At 42.0% G+C, this 22,456-nt stretch overlaps 1 protein-coding gene across 1 annotated transcript in view; it reads left to right on the top strand.

Annotated features, from left to right (window-relative positions):
* CFAP47 (cilia and flagella associated protein 47) overlaps nucleotides 1-22,456 on the top strand; it is a 2,216,809-nt gene that overhangs the window by 974,502 nt on the left and 1,219,851 nt on the right. The window contains exon 45 of the mRNA XM_069204610.1: nucleotides 14,257-14,428. Coding sequence (XP_069060711.1) covers nucleotides 14,257-14,428 — 172 coding nt within the window. The remainder of the gene's footprint in view (nucleotides 1-14,256; nucleotides 14,429-22,456) is intronic.

The raw sequence follows: 22,456 nt of genomic DNA on the forward strand, positions 1-22,456 counted from the left end.
CAGGAGGAGTAACATTTACTATTCTCACTCCAGTTAGTGAAATAGAAGGGCAAGCATTGGACTCAGGAGGAGTAACAATTACTATTCTCACTCCAGTCTGTGCAACAGTAGGGAAAACCAACTCAGAAGGGATAAAATGTACTATTCCCACTCCAGTCATTGCAACAGTAGGGAAAGAGTTCAACTCAGCAGGGTTAAAATTGACTATTTCCACCCGAGTCGGTGCAACAGTAAAGAAAACATTACTCAGGGCAGATAAAATGTAGTATTCTCACTCCAGTCTGCGGAAAAGTAAATAAACTACCTCACTTTCCAACACATACCTTATTTTAATACAATTATTAATTTCATAAAATTATAAAACTATTAAAATGAAATTAAATATATACCTTTAAAACAATTAATATAGTTTTACATTTGTAAAAAATCAAACTACGAAAATGTTTTTGAATACATATTTAATTACATTATCACACTATAATCAAACATTTAACATATATCTAAAGTAATACTTTCTATTAATTTCACAATTTACATAATTAAAAATGAACAAATTGGCAATTAATAATTTATCAAAATGTAATAATACGCTTAATAAACTTCCTACCCTGTACCCCTACAAATCCAACAACCCACACCTAAAATACAACTGAAATATTTACACAATTTACATACTTAATAAAATAATTAATAATAATTAAAATGTATAAATTAATTATAATTAATGTACCTCCCACTCTGTACCCTACAAACCTCACAACCTGTTACATTATAAATTACTATTTTACAATTAAATAAAAAATATAAATAACTTGAAATTACAAACTATATTTAAAAACATTAACAAGTACACAAACAAAATAACATTTAAACACGCAAAGTAACTTACAAAACAGATATTTCTCTATCATGATGTTAAAAAGTCGATATTTGTAGAGCTCAATATTTTTGATTCAATATTTTGTCCAAGTACCATTATTTTTATTTTTATTTTTATATATATATATATATGTGTATATATATATATATATATATATATATATATATATCAAAAAGAGTTGTCCTGAATGAAAGGGCACTCACAACAGGTCATTATGGAATGTAGCAAAGTCAGCAACTTACAGAGAATTCTTTGGCATTTTCATTATTTCAGGCCTTATGTTTTCAAGCATCTCTGGACACATGTTTCTGGGTTCATCCCTTCATCAGCACAGAACAAACAATTCCTTCCTTTTTCAAAGGCCAACTGCCTGGCTGATCTGCAGATTTAATTGCAGGCACCTGATATCAGTTGAATACCAGTTCTGTCCCAGTGGACCTCAAGTGAGCTGCAAAGTGCATGATGGTAAGGATAGCCTTCACATTTTAAAATTACATCCCAAGTGGGTTGCTAAAGCCAAACAAAATAATAAAATACAGTTCATTACCCCAGTGGGCAAATTCAAAGTGAGAAAATCGTTTTTGTTATCAGAGATGTTTGAAAATATAAGGCTCAGACCATAATAATAATAATGAAAATGCCAAAGAGGACTAACACCATTAGTGCAAATATACCACACTGAAAAGCGACCGCCATGATTAAATGTAAATCTTAGCAAATTAATTATTCTTTTTTCAATCTATTAACAATGGTAGAAAACACCCATCCCATAAAAATATATAAATGAATCTCAGTATTTAAAATAATTCATCATACATACGGAAGCCATCATTTTTGCACCATATATAACCTATACAAAGAATTATTTACAAATCTACGAATTACTATGTTTAAACAATTCTATCTAGAAATTATTACCCTCTATCTAGATTATTTAATATTTAATCATTTTATACAGGATTTGCATGTGGCACTCATCTACTCTAGCATTTACCTAGCATAATCACTCCTGCCCCAGTGGGCATAAAATAGACTATGCATGTATACCAACCATCCTGCCCTGGTGGGCCTACAGTATGATAGTCTATCTTCGTATTGCCACCAGATTGCTTCCTGAAGGTCCTGTTATTTATTTTGGCACATTGTTTAAGAATTTATTGTAATATTCCTTCATTCAATAAATAAGTCACTCTATGTGAATATAACCCAAAAGACACTCCTGTTATGTGATATGCACACTTATATATGCACACTTTATCCATGTAGATGCTCGACTTACTCAATTGCACTGCTCCTCCACCTATCCAAGGTGGACATTCATTTCGTCACTAGAATTTAACTCGTAAGGGGCCAGAGTGTCAAAGCTCATTATATATTTGTACTCCAATATACGTAACATTGAGTAAAGGTCACTAGGTAGCCAAGTTCTCCCATCATATACCAAATAATGCTTTTGTGTGCCCAGCCGCCCCCCTAGTGCTTTCCACTACTAGTGTGTTTTCAGTTATCCCATTGCAGGCCAGTCAGTTTTAGCCAGTCGAGTTATATCCCTGTCACAGGAGAGGCAATGCCATGATTTTACCAGCAATCCCCCACCTTCTGCTAGTCAATGCCTCCACATGTCCAGATACCCATAAATTCTAGAAACACCATCATGTATCCAGGTACCAATATAAGCTGGGTAGCACCACCATTTGCTAGGTAAGAAAGTGATATTATGTGGACATTGATCTCTTGCAGTTCCAATTATATGTTGAAAAAGCCTTTTAAGCATAATTGTCAGGTTAATGAATGAATATTCTATCGTCTACATAACAGAAGCTATAAAAGGGTAGCAGATAAGACTCTCAGAAAGACCAATGTACCACAATCATGCTATGTACTGCATGCTGTAGAGTCCTCCCTAGCCCAAGAGCATGCTAAGTACACGCCACACACGGAGCTCCTGATTAGACATCTTTAGTCCTCTTCATACGATCATAAGTCACCAACTATGTCACCTCCCAGCAGATTAAACAATCTCTCTCCTAGGTCTACTCAGAACTGCAAGGGTCCTAGTGCACTTAGTCTCATGACACTTCATTGCCCCCCTTGTTAAATAAAAAGTACAAACAATAGTTATACCAGATCTCTTGATAAGTCGTCGAGGTGCTCACGCTGATCAGCCAGTTCGAGCAGTATGAGGTGGTTAAGATACACCCCAATGTTGTAGGTTCTGATGCCTGATATGGACTGTCAGGTGGGATCGCCTCATCAAAGATTGCAGGAGCTGATGAACGTCATGGTAGGTGCTTGAAATGTAACCAGTCCCATGTGATGGATTTTCTGGGGCAGTGGGCCATCACCATGTTTCCTTGACACGTCGCCACCCTCAAAGGTAGGACATCAAACTGAGTGTCTATTTTCTGCTTTTGTTGCTGCTTGACCAGGAGCCAGTCACCTTTATCGAAGACTGTTTCCTGTGCTCATCAACACCACTCTGCATACATCTTCAACTTTCACTTTTGAGAAGTGTCAAGGGCCTGAACCTTAATGGCATCTAAGGATCAATCCACTGTGGCAACTTGGTTCAGTTAGCTCTCCCAAACAGTAAAGTGGCAGGACTCTCACTAGATGTGGTGTGGGGAGTTGAGTGATAAGCCCAGAGGGCTTGGTACAGAGTTTTTTTTTAGTTCCATTCCCTTCATTGTTGCTCTCTGAATTACTTTCTTGAGGGTGCTCATGAATTGTTCAACAACGCCATTGGCTTGAGGCCACAGAGGTGTGCTTTTTTGATGCTTAACATTCAGTTTGACTAGAAACTCCTTGAACTCTCGACTGTTGAACAGCGTGACATTGTCACATTTGAGAATGGCGGATATACCCCACACCAAGAAGGTGTTGTCCAGCTGCTAGATGACCTTGTCATGGGTGGACGGTGACATCTCTTCCACTAGCCGAAAGCGTGAGTACTTATCAGTGACTACCATGAGTTGCTGTCCACTCCGGAAGGGCCCAAAGAAGCCAAATGCAACTCTTCCCCAGGCCTGTGTAGGATTGATAGCCATTGTCAATGGGTGTTGTCACTTTAGGAGAAAGGCAGTTGCAAACATGGCACTCCTTTAGTTCCTTCTCAACTTGGTTGTCTAGGTGCAGGAATGACAGTCTGTCTCTTAGGGTTCTTTTCGTGGCTGCAATGCCACAATGCCCTTCATGGGCCAGTTCAATGTCTTGCTGTCATAGGGTCTCAGGTATGACAATTTTCCAGCCTCTCAGCACAACACCTTCCTTGGTTACAGACAGTTCATCTTCTACATTTTTAAACGTTTAAAATTCAATGTCACCCTCAAGAGGTCTAATACTCTACTTCCACGACTGAGTTGAAACAATGTCTTTAAGAATGAGCATGTTCTTGCTGGCATAAGGAGCAGCACTAATCAGTTCAATAGATAAGGCTGATGGTGTGCTGGACATTACAAAGAAATTATTGTACTCTTCCACTGTTTTGGATATCGAACTGTGTCTGGGTAGAGGTACTCATGAAAATAATCAGCAGGGTTCTGATCTTTACCCAGCTTATGCACAATCACATAGTCATACTCTTACAATTGCAAAACCCACCTCTCAATGTGAGGGGGCATCTTGGCTTTCAGGATCCCAAAGACAGTGAGTAGCACTTGGTGGTCAGTAATAATGTTGAAACATTTTCCATATAGGAACACATAAACATTTTCACAGCCCCAGACAACAGCCAGACTCTCCTTCTCCAGCTGAGAATAGGCACTTTGTGTCAGACTGGCTTTGGCCGACTCAGGCCACAATCTGTCCGTGAGCATTCAGTTGACCATTATGTTGAGCAAGGATCGCCCGCTAGCCGAACCAGGCTTGCATCTATGGTGATCTCAGTGTGTCGCTTGGGGTCGAAATAGGCCATCTCAGTTGCATTCGCAATCACATGTTTTGTCACTCACTGCAGCAAAGTCAAAAATGTACCTCGAGCAGTAACTGGCCATGCCCAAGAGGGATCGCAGCATGGTGACAACTTGTAGAAGCGCAAGTAGCTGACACCACTTGCACTTAATCTGGATCAAGAGTCATTTTCCCCAACAGAGAATGTGCCAAAAGGATTTAAGTTTGTCCTTGTGAATCTCGCACTTTGCGGCATTCAGAGTGAGACCTGCATCAGCAAGTAATTGGCACACATGTGTAAGGGCTCTATTATGCTCCTCCTCTGTTGCTGCGTATAGCAATATGTTGTCACTGTAGTAAAAGAATACGTGACAGGTTGAATGATTTGACGTATAACATCCTGAAAGATTTCTGCAGTTGATGACACTCCAAAGCTCAATATTTTATCGCTAAATAAACCAGCATGAGTTGAAAAAGTAGTGATGTACCTGCAGTGTTGTTCCAGCTCGAGCTGGTGGTATCCTTTTGTTCAGGTCATGACAAGAAAAGATTTTGGCACTGTTCAACTGCACGATCTTGTCTGCTATTTGAGGAACAGCATGTCTTTCTCTTTTGATTGCTTTGTTAGCCAGGCGCATATCAACACAGATGCGCACAGCACCTACACTGTCCTTTTTGGGCACCACAACTATGGGTGAAACCCATAGCACTGCGACAGTGGAGCGCTTGATAATGTCGATGGGTGGAGCGCTCAATAATGGCATTCTTCAACAGCGTTTTCAGTTCTCTCTCAACAGCTTCTATCTATTTCAGCCCCGATCACTGATTCCTTTGGTGGAGGTATCGTTAGAAAATGGAGAATCTCCCCTTTCAAGTAGCATCTTTGCCCAGTGGATCTCTACTTTGGGATTGCCACAAGAGAGTGATCCCCAAGCAGGGTCCATCATCTTTGCACTAGGGATGGGGGAGCAGCTCCTTAGGCAAGGGCATCTGCTCCTCCAGGGGGAAAATATAAAATTCCCATGTTTCTGCCCTCCCCCGGGGGATGGGGTAGTTACCCCCAATCTTCCCCTCCGGGGAGGAGGGGGGGTTCAGAAAGCCCACAAGACACCAGGGATGATTAAAATAAGAAATGCCACTATGGCCATGTCTCCATCCCCAACAGGAGGACAAACCATCTTTCTGCCCACCGGGGGAAGATGGGGTAATTACCCAAATCTGCCCCCAGGTGCAGCAGAACGCCCACTAGACATCTAGGTCAATAAAAATAAATATATAGGGGTGGTGGCTGCACACTGCAACACATATGATGACAGTCTTTCTGCCCCCCCGAGGGCAGGTGGGGGTGATTCTCCCCAATCTGTCCCCTTCCCCCATGGTAGCAGAAAGCCCACTAGACACCACGGGTGGGAACATAGGGGTGAGCTGCCCACCATGGACATGACCACACCCAAAAGGGCACAGACAGTCTTTTTACCCCCTTTCAGGGGCAATTACCCTAATTTACCCCCATGGGAGACAGAAAGGCCAATAGACACCAGAGACTACATTTATGCAGTATCTTTATGGGGGATGTGAAGGTACTCACCAGGGTATGGGCTCATGCTGTCCCTGGCCCCATTGACATTCTGCCACCTCAGGGGTCGATAAGGGTATTAACCTCCAATCTGCTCTTTAGAGGAACAGAATGCCCACTTAACACCCGGCATTTCAAAACAGAGTCAAAACAAACAAAAGGAGGGTGTGGCCTACCCTGGATTCGAGCCATAACCTCTTCCACAAGGGGGCAATAGTGTCTTTATGCCCCCCGGGACAGATAAGAGTTTTGGTACTATTGGGGATTTTGTCTCAAATATGCTCCCAGGGTGGTAGAAAGTCCATGTGACACTTTGAGACCAGGGATTTTACCTTTGGGGCAAACAAAAATGGTTCGGTTGTTGAACTCGTACATTTGCCATAGCCTCACCCCTAAAAAAACACAACCCAGTCTTTTTCCCCCTCCACTGGGGCAGAGAGGAGGTTTGCCCCAATTTGCCCCTGAGTACCAGAAAGCCCAGTGCATAGCAGGAATGCATTTTGTAATTAAAATAATGGGGTAGCTCTGGCCCACCCTGACCCCTAAAGCTTTAACAATCTTCCTGCTCCCCTTTGCACTAAGAAATCCCATCTCAAACAAGAGGACATTTGATTCCTTTCGGCGTTGTTTTTACATAAGGGCCAGGAGAGTGTGGCAAACTCCCAATATCATCCCACTTGCAATGGTGAATGGCTGCACTTGTTGGGCTTGGGTAGGCTGCCACCTGGGAAAGCTTACCAGACCCAGACAGTTCTGAAAGCTAGACACCCGGGGGAGTCCAGTGTGGTGTACTTCGCATGCATCCAACAACATTTTTATTACCCACAATGCCCTGCAAATCATAAACTTTGACTAAAATCACATATTTTCCTGTCATGTCTGTGAGGAAAACTTTTGGAATCTGCAGGGAGCCAAAAATTTCCTATCATCCAGCAATCCTCTGAAGTTTCACCACCTTGGAATCCCCTGCTTGCTTAGTTTTCAAAATGTCTATGGTTTGTAGGTTTGCATGAGTGGCACCACAACACGGCCCCAAATACGGTAGCTACCACTTGTGCTTATCTATCAAAGCAGTGCTTTAGGGCCTTTTCTGTCGTGGTCCCTGGGCTCACCCACACAAGTGGGGTACAGTTTGTATTGGGGAACATATGGGAACACAGAGGTTTGAAATTTGTGGCTCCACGCAGATTCCAAAACTCTCCATCATAGAAATGTATGGAAAATGTGTTTTCTTCTAAAGTTTGACATGAAGAGCTTCTAGGTAAAATTACCTGGAGAGAACCATGCAAGTCCTGCACCCATGGACTCTCCTAGTTGTCAAAAATGTGCTAATTTGCTAGGATTCCCTAGGTGTGGCTGAGCTATAGCCCAAATTCCAAAACGATCCACTTTGGAAGAAAAGGGTGCTTTTTTTAGTAGGAAAATATGATGAATCCATGTTGTGTTGTCTTTTGGGCAATTTCCTGTTGCTGCCGTTAGGCTGATCCACACAAGTGTGGTACCATTTTTTATCAGAATAGAATAGTCGAACATTTATTATTACCAACTGGATTTTGCGGCATTTGTACCTTCCATATGTTTGCCAGTGTGTAAGAAAGAGGATATTTGGAAGAATAACCCTCTAAACCTTATGTTAGAATGGGTACTCACAAATCAGAGATGTACAAATAAGTACTCAACTCTACATCTTGTGCCCATTTCAGAAATATGTAGGTTTCCTTGATACTCACTTTTCACTCTACATATTTCACCATATGAATAGGTCTCTATTCAGTACACAAATAAAATCATGTATGGTGCAGCTCAGTTGTTGACTCTGGGCACCTTGAAACCCTATATATCCCAGCCAGCAGAAAGACCTAGCTAACGTAATGGTGTTTTATTTTTGTAAATTGTTCAGATAAAACGTTTTAACGAATGGCCATATATTCCTACTTATTTACAATACTTCTTTATTTCAACACTTAGGGCCCGATTTAGATTTCAGAGGAGGGGGTTACTCCGTCACAAAGGTGATGGATGTTGTGTCCGCCAAAATCTAAATACCATACGAAACCATGGTATTTAGATTTCAGTGGATGGGATAAGTCACTGCGATGTCCTTGGAAAATCTTTGAGGGATTTACACACATGACCCTTTGCTGAATTCAAAATGTTGTCTACTTTTTAGAAATGTGTAGCTTTCCTGGATCACCAATGGGTTTCACACTGGTTGACACCACAACCTGGAAGTAGGTTGAGGGCACAAAAATATGAAAAAGGGCTACCTCTTTGAAAAATGCCCAAACTGTGGTAAAATGTGTTTTTGATTCATCTCTGCATGTTCCTGAAAGCTGGGAAGATGATTACTTTACCACAGCAAACTATTAGTTGATGCCCTTGTTATTAAATAAACCATACACTTTTATCAGGAGCACTTTTTTTGTATTTTCCTAAAAAAACAAACAAAATGGCTATATTATGCCTATTTTCTCAGTCCCCTTTAGGGGAATCCCCAAACCTTGGGCAACTTTATAATCCCCAGTATGGTGGAGTGGGAGGAGGGTGGAAGAGGGGGAGGGGTGGGAAGGCCCAGCTGTTAATGGGTTAATACACTACCTTTGCAGTGATATAAATGTGCCGTTATTGTAAATGCAATGGATTTTGATCTAGAGCACAGGTCTTCAAACTGGGGGGCGTGCCCCCCTAGGGGGGCCTCAAGTGATCCCGGGAGGGCACTAGAACTTGGCCAAAAGAAGCATTATACAGATAACATGCCTTTGTTGTAAGCAGAAGCTTGTTGTTGCATTTTTAAAAAGGTAACAGTACTTAACTGCAGTGTTTAAATAGGTGTAGATGTATTTCAACATTGCCATTTTTATAAAAACAATTGTGAAAAATTTTGAGGGGGACCCAATGATTTTTATTTTTCAACTGGGGGGACGCGACATTAAAAAGTTTGGAGACCACTGATCTAGAACAACATTGGCTAGGTTGAACATTGCTACATATAAGGATGTCACTTGTCATGGACTGCCTGTTACAGGTATTGAAGACTTCCCTAATGGAGCTTAAATTAACCCTAATAGGAATTTGAGGGAGTTAGGCTCTGGTAACCATAATATATCATGCTACAGACTAAGGTTTATATTGACCATGCAATATAATGAACATACAGAACATGGCTGTGGCAATTAACAGGGTCTCAGACCTGTTGACTCACAGTATTGTGTTGTTCAAAGCACGTAGTTTGGGTTCCTGACCACCTTCAGATTCATTAGTAGTAACAGATGGGAATTAAATGTCTCCTTTCCATTGAGAATTGTACTTTTTTCTTTCCATGTAAGTAGTTCTAGAAGATTTCAAATTTGTGGTTACTGTCATGCTGACCAAGGTTAAATAGAAGTATCCAATTTGTACGGAAGAGAGATTGAAATCTTTGAATGCATATGTCCATTGTAGGAAAGTACCATCTTGCCTGGCATGTTACCCCCATTTTTCACTGTATATATGTTGTTTTAGTTGTATGTGTCACTGGGACTCTGCTAGTCAGGGCCCCAGTGCTCATAAGTGTGCCTGAATGTGTTACCTGTGTTATGACTAACTGTCTCACTGAGGCTCTGCTATCCAGAACCTCAGTGGTTATGCTCTCTCATTTCTTTCAAATTGTCACTAACAGGCTAGTGACCAATTTTACCAATTTACATTGGCTTACTGGAACACCCTTATAATTCCCTAGTATATGGTACTGAGGTACCCAGGGTATTGGGGTTCCAGGAGATCCCTATGGGCTGCAGCATTTCTTTTGCCACCCATAGGGAGCTCTGACAATTCTTACACAGGCCTGCCACTGCAGCCTGAGTGAAATAACGTCCACGTTATTTCACAGCCATTTTACACTGCACTTAAGTAACTTATAAGCCACCTATATGTCTAACCTTTACCTGGTAAAGGTTGGGTGCCAAGTTACTTAGTGTGTGGGCACCCTGGCACTAGCCAAGGTGCCCCCACATTGTTCAGGGCCAATTCCCAGGACTTTGTGAGTGCGGGGACACCATTACATGCGTGCACTACATATAGGTCACTACCTATGTGTAGCTTCACAATGGTAACTCCGAATATGGCCATGTAACATGTCTAAGATCATGGAATTGCCCCCTCTATGCCATCCTGGCATTGTTGGTGCAATCCCATGATCCCACGGGTCTCTAGCACAGACCCTGGCACTGCCAAGCTGCCTTTCCCGGGGTTTCACTGCAGCTGCAGCTGCTGCTGCTGCCAACCCCTCAGACAGGCTTCTGCCCTCCTGGGGTCCAGCCAGGCCTGGCCCAGGATGTCAGAACCAAGGACTTCCTCTGAGAGAGGGTGTTACACCCTCTCTCTTTGGAAAATGGTGTGAAGGCAGGGGAGGAGTAGCCTCCCCCAGCCTCTGGAAATGCTTTCATGGGCACCCATGGTGCCCATTTCTGCATAAGCCAGTCTACACCGGTTCAGGGACCCCTCAGACCTGCTCTGGCACGAAACTGGATAAAGGGAAGGGGAGTGACCACTCCCCTGACCTGCACCTCCCCTGGGAGGTGCCCAGAGCTCCTCCAGTGTGCTCCAGACCTCTGCCATCTTGGAAACAGAGGTGCTGCTGGCACACTGGACTGCTCTGAGTGGCCAGGGCCAGCAGGTGACGTCAGAGACTCCTTCTGATAGGCTAGCAACACCTGAAGGAGCCTATCTTCTCTCCTAAGTAGCCAAACCCTCTTTTCTGGCTATTTAGGGTCTCTGCTTTGGGGATTTCCTTAGATAACGAATGCAAGAGCTCATCCGAGTTCCTCTGCATCTCTCTCTTCACCTTCTGCCAAGGAATCGACTGCTGACCGCGCTGGAAGCCTGCAAAACTGCAACAAAGTAGCGAAGACGACTACTGCAACTCTGTAACGCTGATCCTGCCGCCTTCTCGACTGCTTTCCTGGTGGTGCATGCTGTGGGGGTAGTCTGCCTCCTCTCTGCACTAGAAGCTCTGATGAAATCTCCCGTGGGTCGACGGAATCGTCCCCCTGCAACCGCAGGCACCAAAGAACTGCATCACCGGTACCCTGGGTCTCCTCTCAGCACGACGAGCGAGGTCCCTTGAATCCAGCAACTCTGTCCAAGTGACTCCCACAGTCCAGTGACTCTTCAGTCCAAGTTTGGTGGAGGTAAGTCCTTGCCTCCCCACGCCAGACTGCATTGCTGGGAACCGCGACTTTTGCAGCTACTCCGGCCTCCGTGCACTTCCGGTGGAAATCCTTTGTGCACAGTCCAGCCTGGGTCCACGGCACTCTAACCTGCATTGCACGACCTCCTAAGTTGTCCTCCGGCGGCGTGGGACTCCTTTGTGCAACTTTGGGTGAGCACCGTTTCACTCCATTTCGTAGTGCCTGTTCCGGCACTTCTGCGGGTGCTGCCTGCTTCTGAGAGGGCTCCTTGTCTTGCTCGATGCCCCCTCTGTCCCCAGACGCAATTGGCGACAACCTGGTACCTCCTGGGCCACAGCAGCATCCAAAAACCCTAATCGCACGATTTGCAGCTAGCAAGGCTTGTTGGCGGTCTTCTGCACGACTCTCCACGGCGTGAGGGATCCGTCCTCCAAAGGGGAAGTTCCTAGCCCTTGTCGTTCCTGCAGAATCTTCAGCTTCTACTGTCCAGTAGCAGCTTCTTTGCACCCACAGCTGGCATTTCCTGGGCATCTGCCCATCTCCGACTTGCTTGTGACTTTTGGACTTGGTCCCCTTGTTCCACAGGTACCCTCGTTTGGAAATCCATCGTTGTTGCATTGCTGATTTGTGTCTTTCCTGCAGAATTCCCCTATCACGACTTCTATGTCCTTTGGGGAACTTTAGTGCACTTTGCACTCACATTTCAGGGTCTTGGGGTGGGCTATTTTTCTAACCCTTACTACTTTCTAATAGTCCCAGCGACCCTCTACAAGGTCACATAGGTTTGGGGTCCATTCGTGGTTCGCATTCCACTTTTGGAGTATATGGTTTGTGTTGCCCCTATCCCTATGTGTCCCCATTGCATCCTATTGTAACTATACATTGTTTGCACTGTTTTCTAATACTATTACTGCATATTTTGGTATTGTGTACATATATCTTGTGTATATTTGCTATCCTCATACTGAGGGTACTCACTGAGATACTTTTGGCATATTGTCATAAAAATAAAGTACCTTTATTTTTAGTATATCTGTGTATTGTGTTTTCTTATGATATTGTGCATATGACACTAGTGGTACTGTAGGAGCTTCACTCGTCTCCTAGTTCAGCCTAAGCTGCTCTGCTAAGCTACCATTATCTATCAGCCTAAGCTGCTAGACACCCTATACACTAATAAGGGATAACTGGTCCTGGTGCAAGGTGTAAGTACCCCTAGGTACTCACTACAAGCCAGTCCAGGCTCCTACGTTTGGAAGCAGCGACGGATCCAATAGTTCTGCCACCTTTTGTTGTCGTACTAGTGGTTGTTTGTGCATTTATGATAATGTCTTCGTTAACTGCATAATTTAATCTGTGCTGAAGGACTCAACTATGAAGCAAATGGTATAATGTGACCGTGATGTCCTCCTAACCACTATCATGATCAAAGAACATTGATCTATTGATCCTATTCATATTCCTGTTAATGTAACACCACCAGCACAGACTGTCTTAAGTCTTGAAAATGTGATTTGGTCAAAGCTGGGTCAGGAGGCTGAAGTGTTTCTGATGGTCAAAGCTGTAGTACCTTATCTGGAGAAAATGTTGCAAATAATAGACAAACTTCATGTTCTTTAGATGACCTCTTCAGTAGTGCATCCCAGTAAACCGATACTGAAGGACACTAGTCAATCTTAAAAGATAATTACTCATTGTTTAATCTGGAACGTTTGGCAGAGAAAGAGTTCTGTAAAGGCTAAACAGAAGGGGTTTTAAGCACCATGAAGAGAATTCCTGTAAGATGCCATCCAAAGGGCCTAAAAACAAAATTAGCTGGGTGAGGAAAAAATGGTAGCTGTTGACAGCGAGTGGGTAACCTGGAACACGGCTTCAGTGAACAATAACCCACTGGCCCATATTTAACTTGTTTTCCAGCTCCACTGATTGGGTGACCCAATTTATCAAATTAACTATGGACACTCCTCTAACTTGGCCAACCATGTTAGTGCTTCTTCTGTACATGGAAAATATTGGCCTTTTATGATATATTCTTTCGCTTTTACTGAGCTAATGAATGCTTTACATTAACATAATGGCAGTAAAGCCATGTGATTGAACTGCATCCCATTACATGTGCTCAAAGCGGACACTAACTTGTGGGGCTTTGTATTGTGGGTCCTGTTAATGCCTTTCTGACAACAGGCATCATTAGACATACTTGGGAGGATCTGAAAGCATAGCAGTCCTTAAGTAGATAGCCCATAGCCAACATTAGAAAACATATACTATGAGACCGCAACTATCTACCCATTTTTGCTAGAATATAATTCAAAATCTGCCTTACACACAAGGTCATCCCCAATAAAAGCCTTCTTTATAACTGGGTCTGTGAGAATTGGATCTGCGATATATATGATCCACCATGGATAGACAATTACTGGGGGAAATGGCTATCTAGATAGAAGCATGTTGGATAGGCAAAGGATGGTAATGAAAGGTTTGCCATAAATAGGGGCAGCAAAAGAGGGAAGCCACTAGATTGCTCTTGTCAGCAGGAAGTGAAGCTGGCCAGTTCAGTGTTGCATGTCTTAATTGGGGAGCTCGTGCTTTAAGGGTCAAATCTGTGTATCAGTTGTTTTCCCTGTATTTGTTAGTGTTGATGACACTCGGTGATTTAATGTACTTACGTTTTTCTAATTTAAAGCCTGTGTGCCAAACAAAAAGATAGTATGATAATGGTAAAACATAAACATTTTTTTCAGAATCCTGTATCCCCTGCGCTATGCGAAGCGTTGACATCTATTGACTACAGTGTGGAAGTGAGCATGCCCCAGCATTTTGAAGTGCCAAAAATTCTCAACATTCCAGTATCGCCAGAGAGCAGAATCCGTTCTAACCCGGACACAAGCGTGGGCCAGCTTGGGCAAGAGTCGGGTAGGTGACGGATTCTAAGCTACATCCCTTCATGTGAACATTGTCTGCACTCTGTGAATCGTTGTTGTCATTGGTGGAGACCACAAACACGTACTTTGTCACCAGTGGGCTGCGTTTTGCACTATTCAGAAAGTAAGAGCAAACAGCCCCAGAGGTGTTAGGTGTTAAAATCCTCAGGAGTGAGAACTAATTAGCATATAGATGACTTCACGGGAACTTACTTCAAAAAATTCATAAAAAATGCTGAATAGAATGTTAAATAATAAAACGCCATCAAACGTTCGGAAAACAGACATACACATTAAAGTAATTCTGAAAGAGTAACATGCACCGGGCTCAGGTGACATGGAAAAACACTTACGTGAACTCTGCCTGCTGTAAGGAGAGCGGCTTCTATGTTGTGGGGGATCTGGGGGTGCTTCTTGCAGCCCTTCAGCCTTCAGAAGCTGCTCTAATGCATCAGAGGTCTGATTGAAGTCAGTTTTGAGGTATGGTGCCAGCACTCCTCCCCAGGTATAAGATGAATGAGCACTCAAGCCAACCACTAAATGAAGACCTCACTCATTTTCAGTGACACTTGAGCAGTGTTTAATTGGATTAAAAAAAAGTGGTTATAAAGTTTTAGGGGTCCACCACCAATTCTGCTATATGCAGGAGTTGCCAGAGACTGAGACTACCTTAGCCATGGTTCTGTCTCATGTCTCTTCCCTCCACCACCCTACACTTAGGTGGTTATTACAACTTTGGAGGAGGTGTTAATCCGTCCCAAAAGTGACGGATATACCACCAGCCGTATTAAGAGTCCATTATATCCTATGGAACTTGTAATACGGCTGGTGGTATATCCGTCACTTTACTGTCACTTTTGGGACGGATTAACACCTCCTCCAAAGTTGTAATAACCCCCTTAGTCTTTTTGTCTAATTTTTGCAGAGTCTGTTTCACCCCTTCTTTCTCCGTTTGCCACTGTTTTTCCGTCTGTCTCTGCCTTCACTCCTTTCTCTCGATCTGGGTCAAAATCTGATGATGACAAATAAAACCTAGTACCTAAAATAAGTACAGATGCTGACCACCTGCTACCACCGGCACAAATGAAGATCTGCACTTGAGGTCTCTGAGCTTTCAGTCTACAGGAGCTATAATGCATCTATCTGGGCGCTGTGAAATTTGCCGGACTGTTTCTTCTTGTACTATCTTCCTATTCACCACGTATAGCTCTCTGCGTGTATGCCTCCAAGGTTCTTTGTGGCACTGTGAAGTAGCTTAACAGTGACATTTGGTGCCTGATACATCATCAATAAAATGAAATAATCATGTTAGTGTGGTTGCAGTTAGATGATACTGTGGGTTTTTGCCATCACACCGCCATTTGAGTGGTGCTCCAGCAAATGGCCTAGTCGTGCTTGTTATACAGAACTGAGGCACAAACAGTTTTTTTCCAAGCTAAAAGACACTGTACAGCAGTATGAAACTTTCTACAAAAGTGCTAGATGTGTTTACGTTTTGTAGCCCTCTTTTTCTTTACTAAAATCGCGGTTGACCGGAGCCTGTTTTTCATTTACCCATGTCACTGTAGTACAACACAGGGAACAATAGAAGCTCCTCGATATATTGATTTTTTTTTCTTTCTATTTGCTTGAATTGGGATTCTGACCTTCACTTAGAGCGGCTAAGCTAAATCCAAATGGCTTGCTTATAAATAGCTGCTTCATTGAGCTTCTGTTGAAACTATAATTACAGTCGCAGGGCATTAATTGCACATTGCTAATCCATGTTAGTCTAATAGAGGCCTTTGAAACAAAAAGAAGCGCCTTACCTTTTAGCTGGAACTGGATCCTAAAGTAAGTAGTACTAGGAAAAGAAAGTTTTGCGACTGTGTCACTGTTGTTTGTATTTGATGGTATAATATTCATATTGCTTATTACAGTTTGAAATATTTTTTATTAACACTTGTAAGAAAATGTTACATAAAAGTGCAATCAGATAACTGTAGTGGCTAAGTAATGTAAAAAAATATATGTATTGTAATGTTTAGCACCTCTCCCACACAGAGTAGGTTTTCTCTCTGTTGCATAAACTACGCGTTATACGTCCTCACGATTGTTTCCCATATACCTGGTTCGCCTTTCTCCCTTACATTCAGTCAGGGTATAGAAAATTACACCGTTTTTTAATTATTTAATAAACTTTCCTGTTATGTAAACACTATGTTCCATGCTGAATTAGTTCAACGTCCGTAATCAGTGTTGTTTTAACTCCCTCCTTCCCCTGTACATTTCGAGCTTTACACCTAAGGCCTTCAGGGGCTGGGTGTGGAGGGGGGAGGGGTTGGCTAGTAATGCTCCAACTAATTTCATTGAGGTTCTCTCTGCTTAGTCCTGCAGTCTTGATTGCTCCCAATCAGCAACCCCGTCCCCATGGGAGGTATTGTAGCCAGTGCTTAATTAGAGCCGGTGGATTCCGGTGCTCGGCACTGACTCTTTGTCAACATTGGCTCTTATGACAGCTGCCACACGGTGGCGTTGCTTGTCTTATTTTTTGAGGAGCACCAGAGCTGTTGTTTAATAATTGAATATACATTAAAATCACTAATACCTGTCACCCAAAGCATGTATTAATCTTTTTAATGTATATTTAAAGTCTGAATTGTCACACTTGTGTGTGTGATGTGTAGTAGTGATAGTACTGTCATTGGCAGCGATAGTGGGAGCAGTGGGGGGTATGAATGAAGTTTCTGGTTATGCATTCTAGAAAGAGCAGGCAGTGGCCCTGTGGGAACATAATGATATACCGAGCCAATAGCTCAAGCAGACTGTGATGGTTTCCTTTCAAGCCAAGCAAGATCCAGAGAGGGATGTGTCACGGTTGTCCCTTAGCCCGTCTACTATCTGCTTGTGCTTAAAACACCATATTCAGCGATCAGCTGATGCTTTTTGCAGTACCGAAGCACCTGCTGCTTACTCTTGCAGAAAGAAATTTCCATACCCATGAGGTATTTTGTATGTTTGTCCTTCCTCTGCCTCCTTTTGCTTTAAATTTTACTAAAGTGAATTGTAATTGTTTTCATATTGTTTGCTAATGATATCACAAGCCATTCAATTGCACTGTCAGGAAGCACCTTCATTTAGAACATTTTCAGTGAATGTCAGTCAAAGAATCTCTATTCGGCAAATGCTATAAAAGTACAATACATTTCAAACTAAAAATGTAAATAATTAAAATACAGTGATAATATTAAAAGCAGAGATACACACAAACATCTTCAATCAACAGTATCACAAAATTCTATACATTGCCATTGTCAGTCAACCAGACAACCCTATAAAATACAAACGTGTGCAATACAAAGGTAAGAGCCCAGTATCAAAATAAAATCATTCGATGCCGAATTATACTAATATGTGTCTACTTCAATCAATTCATATCATTTCCTAATGGCCATAGGCAATTTAATAAAGCTTAAAACAGAATGGCATAATTGTATTGAGGAGAGTTTTTGAATATTAATCAGTGCCTCCTGATAGGATGTAGTTTGCAATTTATTTAAAATTGACAAGATAAAAATTGTCTAGGTGCAGAATAAAGCGGACAGAATAAGAAAAAGTGGCACATGCTTTGCTTTGAGAGATTGTCACAAGGGCAGTTTGGGAGCATCTTATGCCAAGTACATTTCTTTGGAAAAGCCAATCTAAAATGTATAAAATTGAATCTAAATAAAACAAGGAGAGAATATGATGAGGAGCTTGAAAACCAAGTTTAATATGGTTCTAGCACTGAGGAGGTAGAAATTTGAACTTAGGGTTCGAATGTTTCCAATTTTGCTGCCTCTTGATATCTGCAATTTGCAGCATACTCTATATATTGTGATTTAAGCAATACCTTCGCATTAGTAGGTAGAGATCCTGGATTAGAAAACATGTTCTCTAACCCTAAATTCCGAAAGGAATTTTGAACATAAGTAATCCATGGAATTTTAGCTGATTGAATACAGTCTGTAATGCATTCCTGTACCAAGCTGGCCGCAGAGTTTGACCAAACTTTTAGCCATAGCAAAAGAGGGGCAATACCAACCAAGTCCTCAATATACCGTGCTCCCAGCTCCTCATGGCAAATAATATTTGCTACATTCTTAGGTACCAGAAGCAGCCTGTGCAAAAATGTATTCTCAATTTGTTGTAGACGGGCTGATTTGATGTAACCCCAAAGGCCCGCCCAATACATGGCTGCAGCGATGCATTTAGATTTATAAAGCGTAATAATCTGGTGAACTGGCCTGTGACCCAGTATGCGAGCAAAACGGAATCGCCTCTATGTTTCTCTCCATTTGTTGAATCTTAAAATTAAGATGGGGGTACCATGACAAGGAGGAGTTTAAATGCAGTCCTAGATAGCAGAAATCTTTCACTTTAGTTAAAATATTTCCATCCATGGTAAAACATGTAGTACGTGTGTTTCGAGGGCCATATGTCATAATATGTGACTTTACAAAATTGACTTTCAAGTTGAGATCCTGCATAAAGGTAAAAAAGAGGTCTAATAAAGTCTGGAGACCATTTGCTGTGCGGGCAATCAAAACAGCATCATCAGCAAACAATAGGACCGGGAGTTGTCTAGATCCATCCTAGGAAAATCCTTACCATTTTGTACTAAAAAACTATAAAGTCCATTGATGTATAATAAAAATAAAAATGGTGCTAAAATGCAGCCCTGCCTAACTCCTCGTAAGGATGTGAAAGAAAGTGATCTCTCTCCATGCTGGGCATATTGAACTGAGATTGTAAGGTCAGTGTATAAACGTTTAATTAATTCAAGCACATCTTGGTCAACCCCCGTTGTATCCATAAGTTGCCACAGTTTCTCTCTGTTCACCAAATCACACGCACTCAATTCAGTAACTGACGTAGTGCTTAATTTGTTAAAAAACATACCCAAAATCAAAGACTTTTATTTGGTAATGATTTAATTGTCATTGGTGTGTTCAGCCTCTTCTAAAATCATTCTGTTTGTCTAGTGAGGTCAAGGGAGCTAGCAGTTACAATAACATAAACAATGAAACCTTAATTCCCTCAGACATAATCTTTTATTAATATATATAAAATCGAATGTATTATCAATTGTCTGTAATTCCTTTGAAGTGGGACAATTTGTATGACAGTGGTACTCTTTTTAAATATAAAGTCACATAAATGTAAATTCATGTAAAGCGCATATATTCTGTTCCCTCATGTCTCTCCCCTCTGTTATATACTGAAAGCTAGAAATCTAATTGATGACCTCCCAGTCAAGCACCCCTCCCCCGGCAACTGGGTTCCATGCTTCTTGGGTGCCTATAGCTTCAGCTCCTCGTAATAGGTATAAGGTTCTTTATAAATGCAAGTACAATACAGGGTGTAATACAGAACTGCATTGCATGTAGGTGGATTCAAGTTCTTTAAGTACCCCTACATACATACGTAAATAGATTCATTAAAGTGAATGCTGATCACATAAAGGCAACAGCTGTAGCGGGATATTTTAAGAGGGTAGGCTAATAAGAAGTATGGAACTATAATTAAGGTGAACAATGATGGACAGGCATGTCAGACGTTTTTGAGGAGCCTTGGTTAAAAACTTCATGCCGGGCTCCAGTCATCACAAGCACCCATTCCCAAGTCATAAAAAAGGCATTCAATAAAGGATTAAAAAAAACAAATCCAGCATAAGGCACCAAGTAGTAGTCTAAGCCTTGTTAGCTACCTCGCCATTATTAAACAGGGCAGGCTATCTTCAAAGTATATAAATAGATGGCAAAGCATGTACACAGGCCCAGAAAAAGCATTGCACCCCCCCCCCCGCCCCCCCCACACACACATACCCTTATCACTACCCCGATGATTCAAAGGGAAAAGTAGGGTTATTTGGTGAAGCAGAAGGACATGGAGTATGGTTTGGTTATTTAACATATTTGGAAGAAAATTTGTAGAATAATCCACAGAAAAATTGCCAGGCATCCTGCCAGAAAGACAAAAGGTGGTAAAAATGGAGAAAAGCCTATGAACGGAAATACTGTCAGGGGCTCATGTTTCAGGGTCGAGAGGAGCCTCTGAGTTGTAAAAAAAAAAAAAAAAAAAAAGTCCGTGGTTACTCAAGCAATCCGTGAAAGCTTGTTTGTCTTTTACAAATGCAGTACTGCAAATTCCTGTTATTGCAATCAAACACCCTGAATATATCTGTCATTTGAAAGTAATTCAGCATGGAATCATGGATATCATTGCACACAGCTGTAATTTTGCTATAATAAACGAGATTAAAATAAGCTTACCAAGCTGTATGGCTCACACAGTTCTACTGCAGGTGCCTTCATTGTGCTCTGTCAATTGAAATCAAGGTCCTACAGTGGGTTGTTCCACATAAATGAGTATGCTGTCGCTGAAAAGCGAAGCTCGACACCTGAAGCTTATTGGAAGTGAAAAGTAGAGAGAACACGTTTTTCTTTCTTTTTTTAGACGAGAATGTAGTATAAACGTTAAAAGGTTGACAGGAACAACCAAGGCAAATAAATGGAAGAATGCGGGCTTTAGAAAAGTGGTCGGGTTGGGGGTTGAAGTGGCTCAGTAGCATGAACTGGTCGTGCAAGCCATGAATGTGAGGAGTTGCGTTTGTGGGAAGGGAGGATGAGGAATATGGCGGTAGAATGTATTTAATTGTTTATTTTGCTCGTCATTCACTTGAAACATAGCCAGGGCAATCAGAACATCACAAATAACATTTTTGGTTTGCCTCCATTTTTATGTCATTAATTTCAAGCAATAAATTAATTTTGTTAAGCAATAACACGGACTCCTCTAAGAAAAGTAATACAGTCAAACATGAATTACTTTGCATTTCAAAAATGACTTCAACTCTTGAATTATTTTCATGCAATTGATACTCATATTTGAGACTTGAAAATCTGTTGCATGTGAGTAATGCCCAAAAGATGGATATTATTTAAAAATACCAAAGATGGAAGGGTCTAGCTTCTTTATTGCCTATATCTTCACAAACTGGTATTTGCTCGAGTCCGAAATGCATATAATTTCAAATTACAACAGTACCTCAACATATTATGGGAACGTTGTAGATGTCCTAATTCTCCTCTGAAAAGTTATGACAATACTGCCAGATTGTGTTTACTTTATAGTCTATTAACATACAGACACTACAAGCACACTCTTGTTCTGCCTTCACTAATGCTGAAATAGCCAAGGAACTGGTCAGCCTGTCTTTTAAAGCACCATGTAGTATTGGCATTACCGTGGTGTGAAAAACACTACTGCCTTTCCAGAATCCACACTCCACGACAATGACCGAATCCTCCTTTGACTGGAAACATACAGCTCTCTGTGGTCTATTCATGTTGGCCCTCTATCTAATGCAAGATGGCACTGGATAGATTCTCAGTGCCTTAGTAAATAAAGACCACTGCCATTCTACACTGTCTACTTTGATATGCTATGTCAATCTGAAGCAGTGCACTATGCAGTATCAACACTGCCAGTGACTGCAAAGCACCCACCCGTGTCCTGTACCAGTCTATGGCGGCTGCAGGCTGCCAGTCTGGTGAATGGCTCAGAGCAGCACATGGAACTATGGAGCCTCCTCGTAATTACATGCTCCCACCTCCTGCTCGCACCCGAATGACTGGTCTTTTCTCAAATTTCCCGGGGCTGCCCGGGCAGAGAAGGTAAATTGTACACCCTCTTGTACTGCTAGATGCACGATGTTCAGGGTAAATTGTACACTCTCTCATACTCCTAGATGCATGATACTCCTGCTCCCCTGTTGAAACATTTTATGGTGTGCACTCCTGTGCTGTTGCTTACCACTAGCTGCTGGAAGACTGCTTCCTCCTTGGGAGACCTGCTGAGCCAAAGGCTAGATGAACTGCCCCTTAGCTTGGCTGCAGTGCCCCACGAAATGTTCAGTTTGCCTAAATGGCCAGCTTAGTCTTGGCAGCTGTCACCCCGAGGAAGAGGGTAGGGACATTATTAATGTCAACCTCTTATT

Source organism: Pleurodeles waltl, chromosome 8, assembly GCF_031143425.1.
Source record: "Pleurodeles waltl isolate 20211129_DDA chromosome 8, aPleWal1.hap1.20221129, whole genome shotgun sequence".
Lineage (NCBI taxonomy): Eukaryota > Metazoa > Chordata > Amphibia > Caudata > Salamandridae > Pleurodeles > Pleurodeles waltl.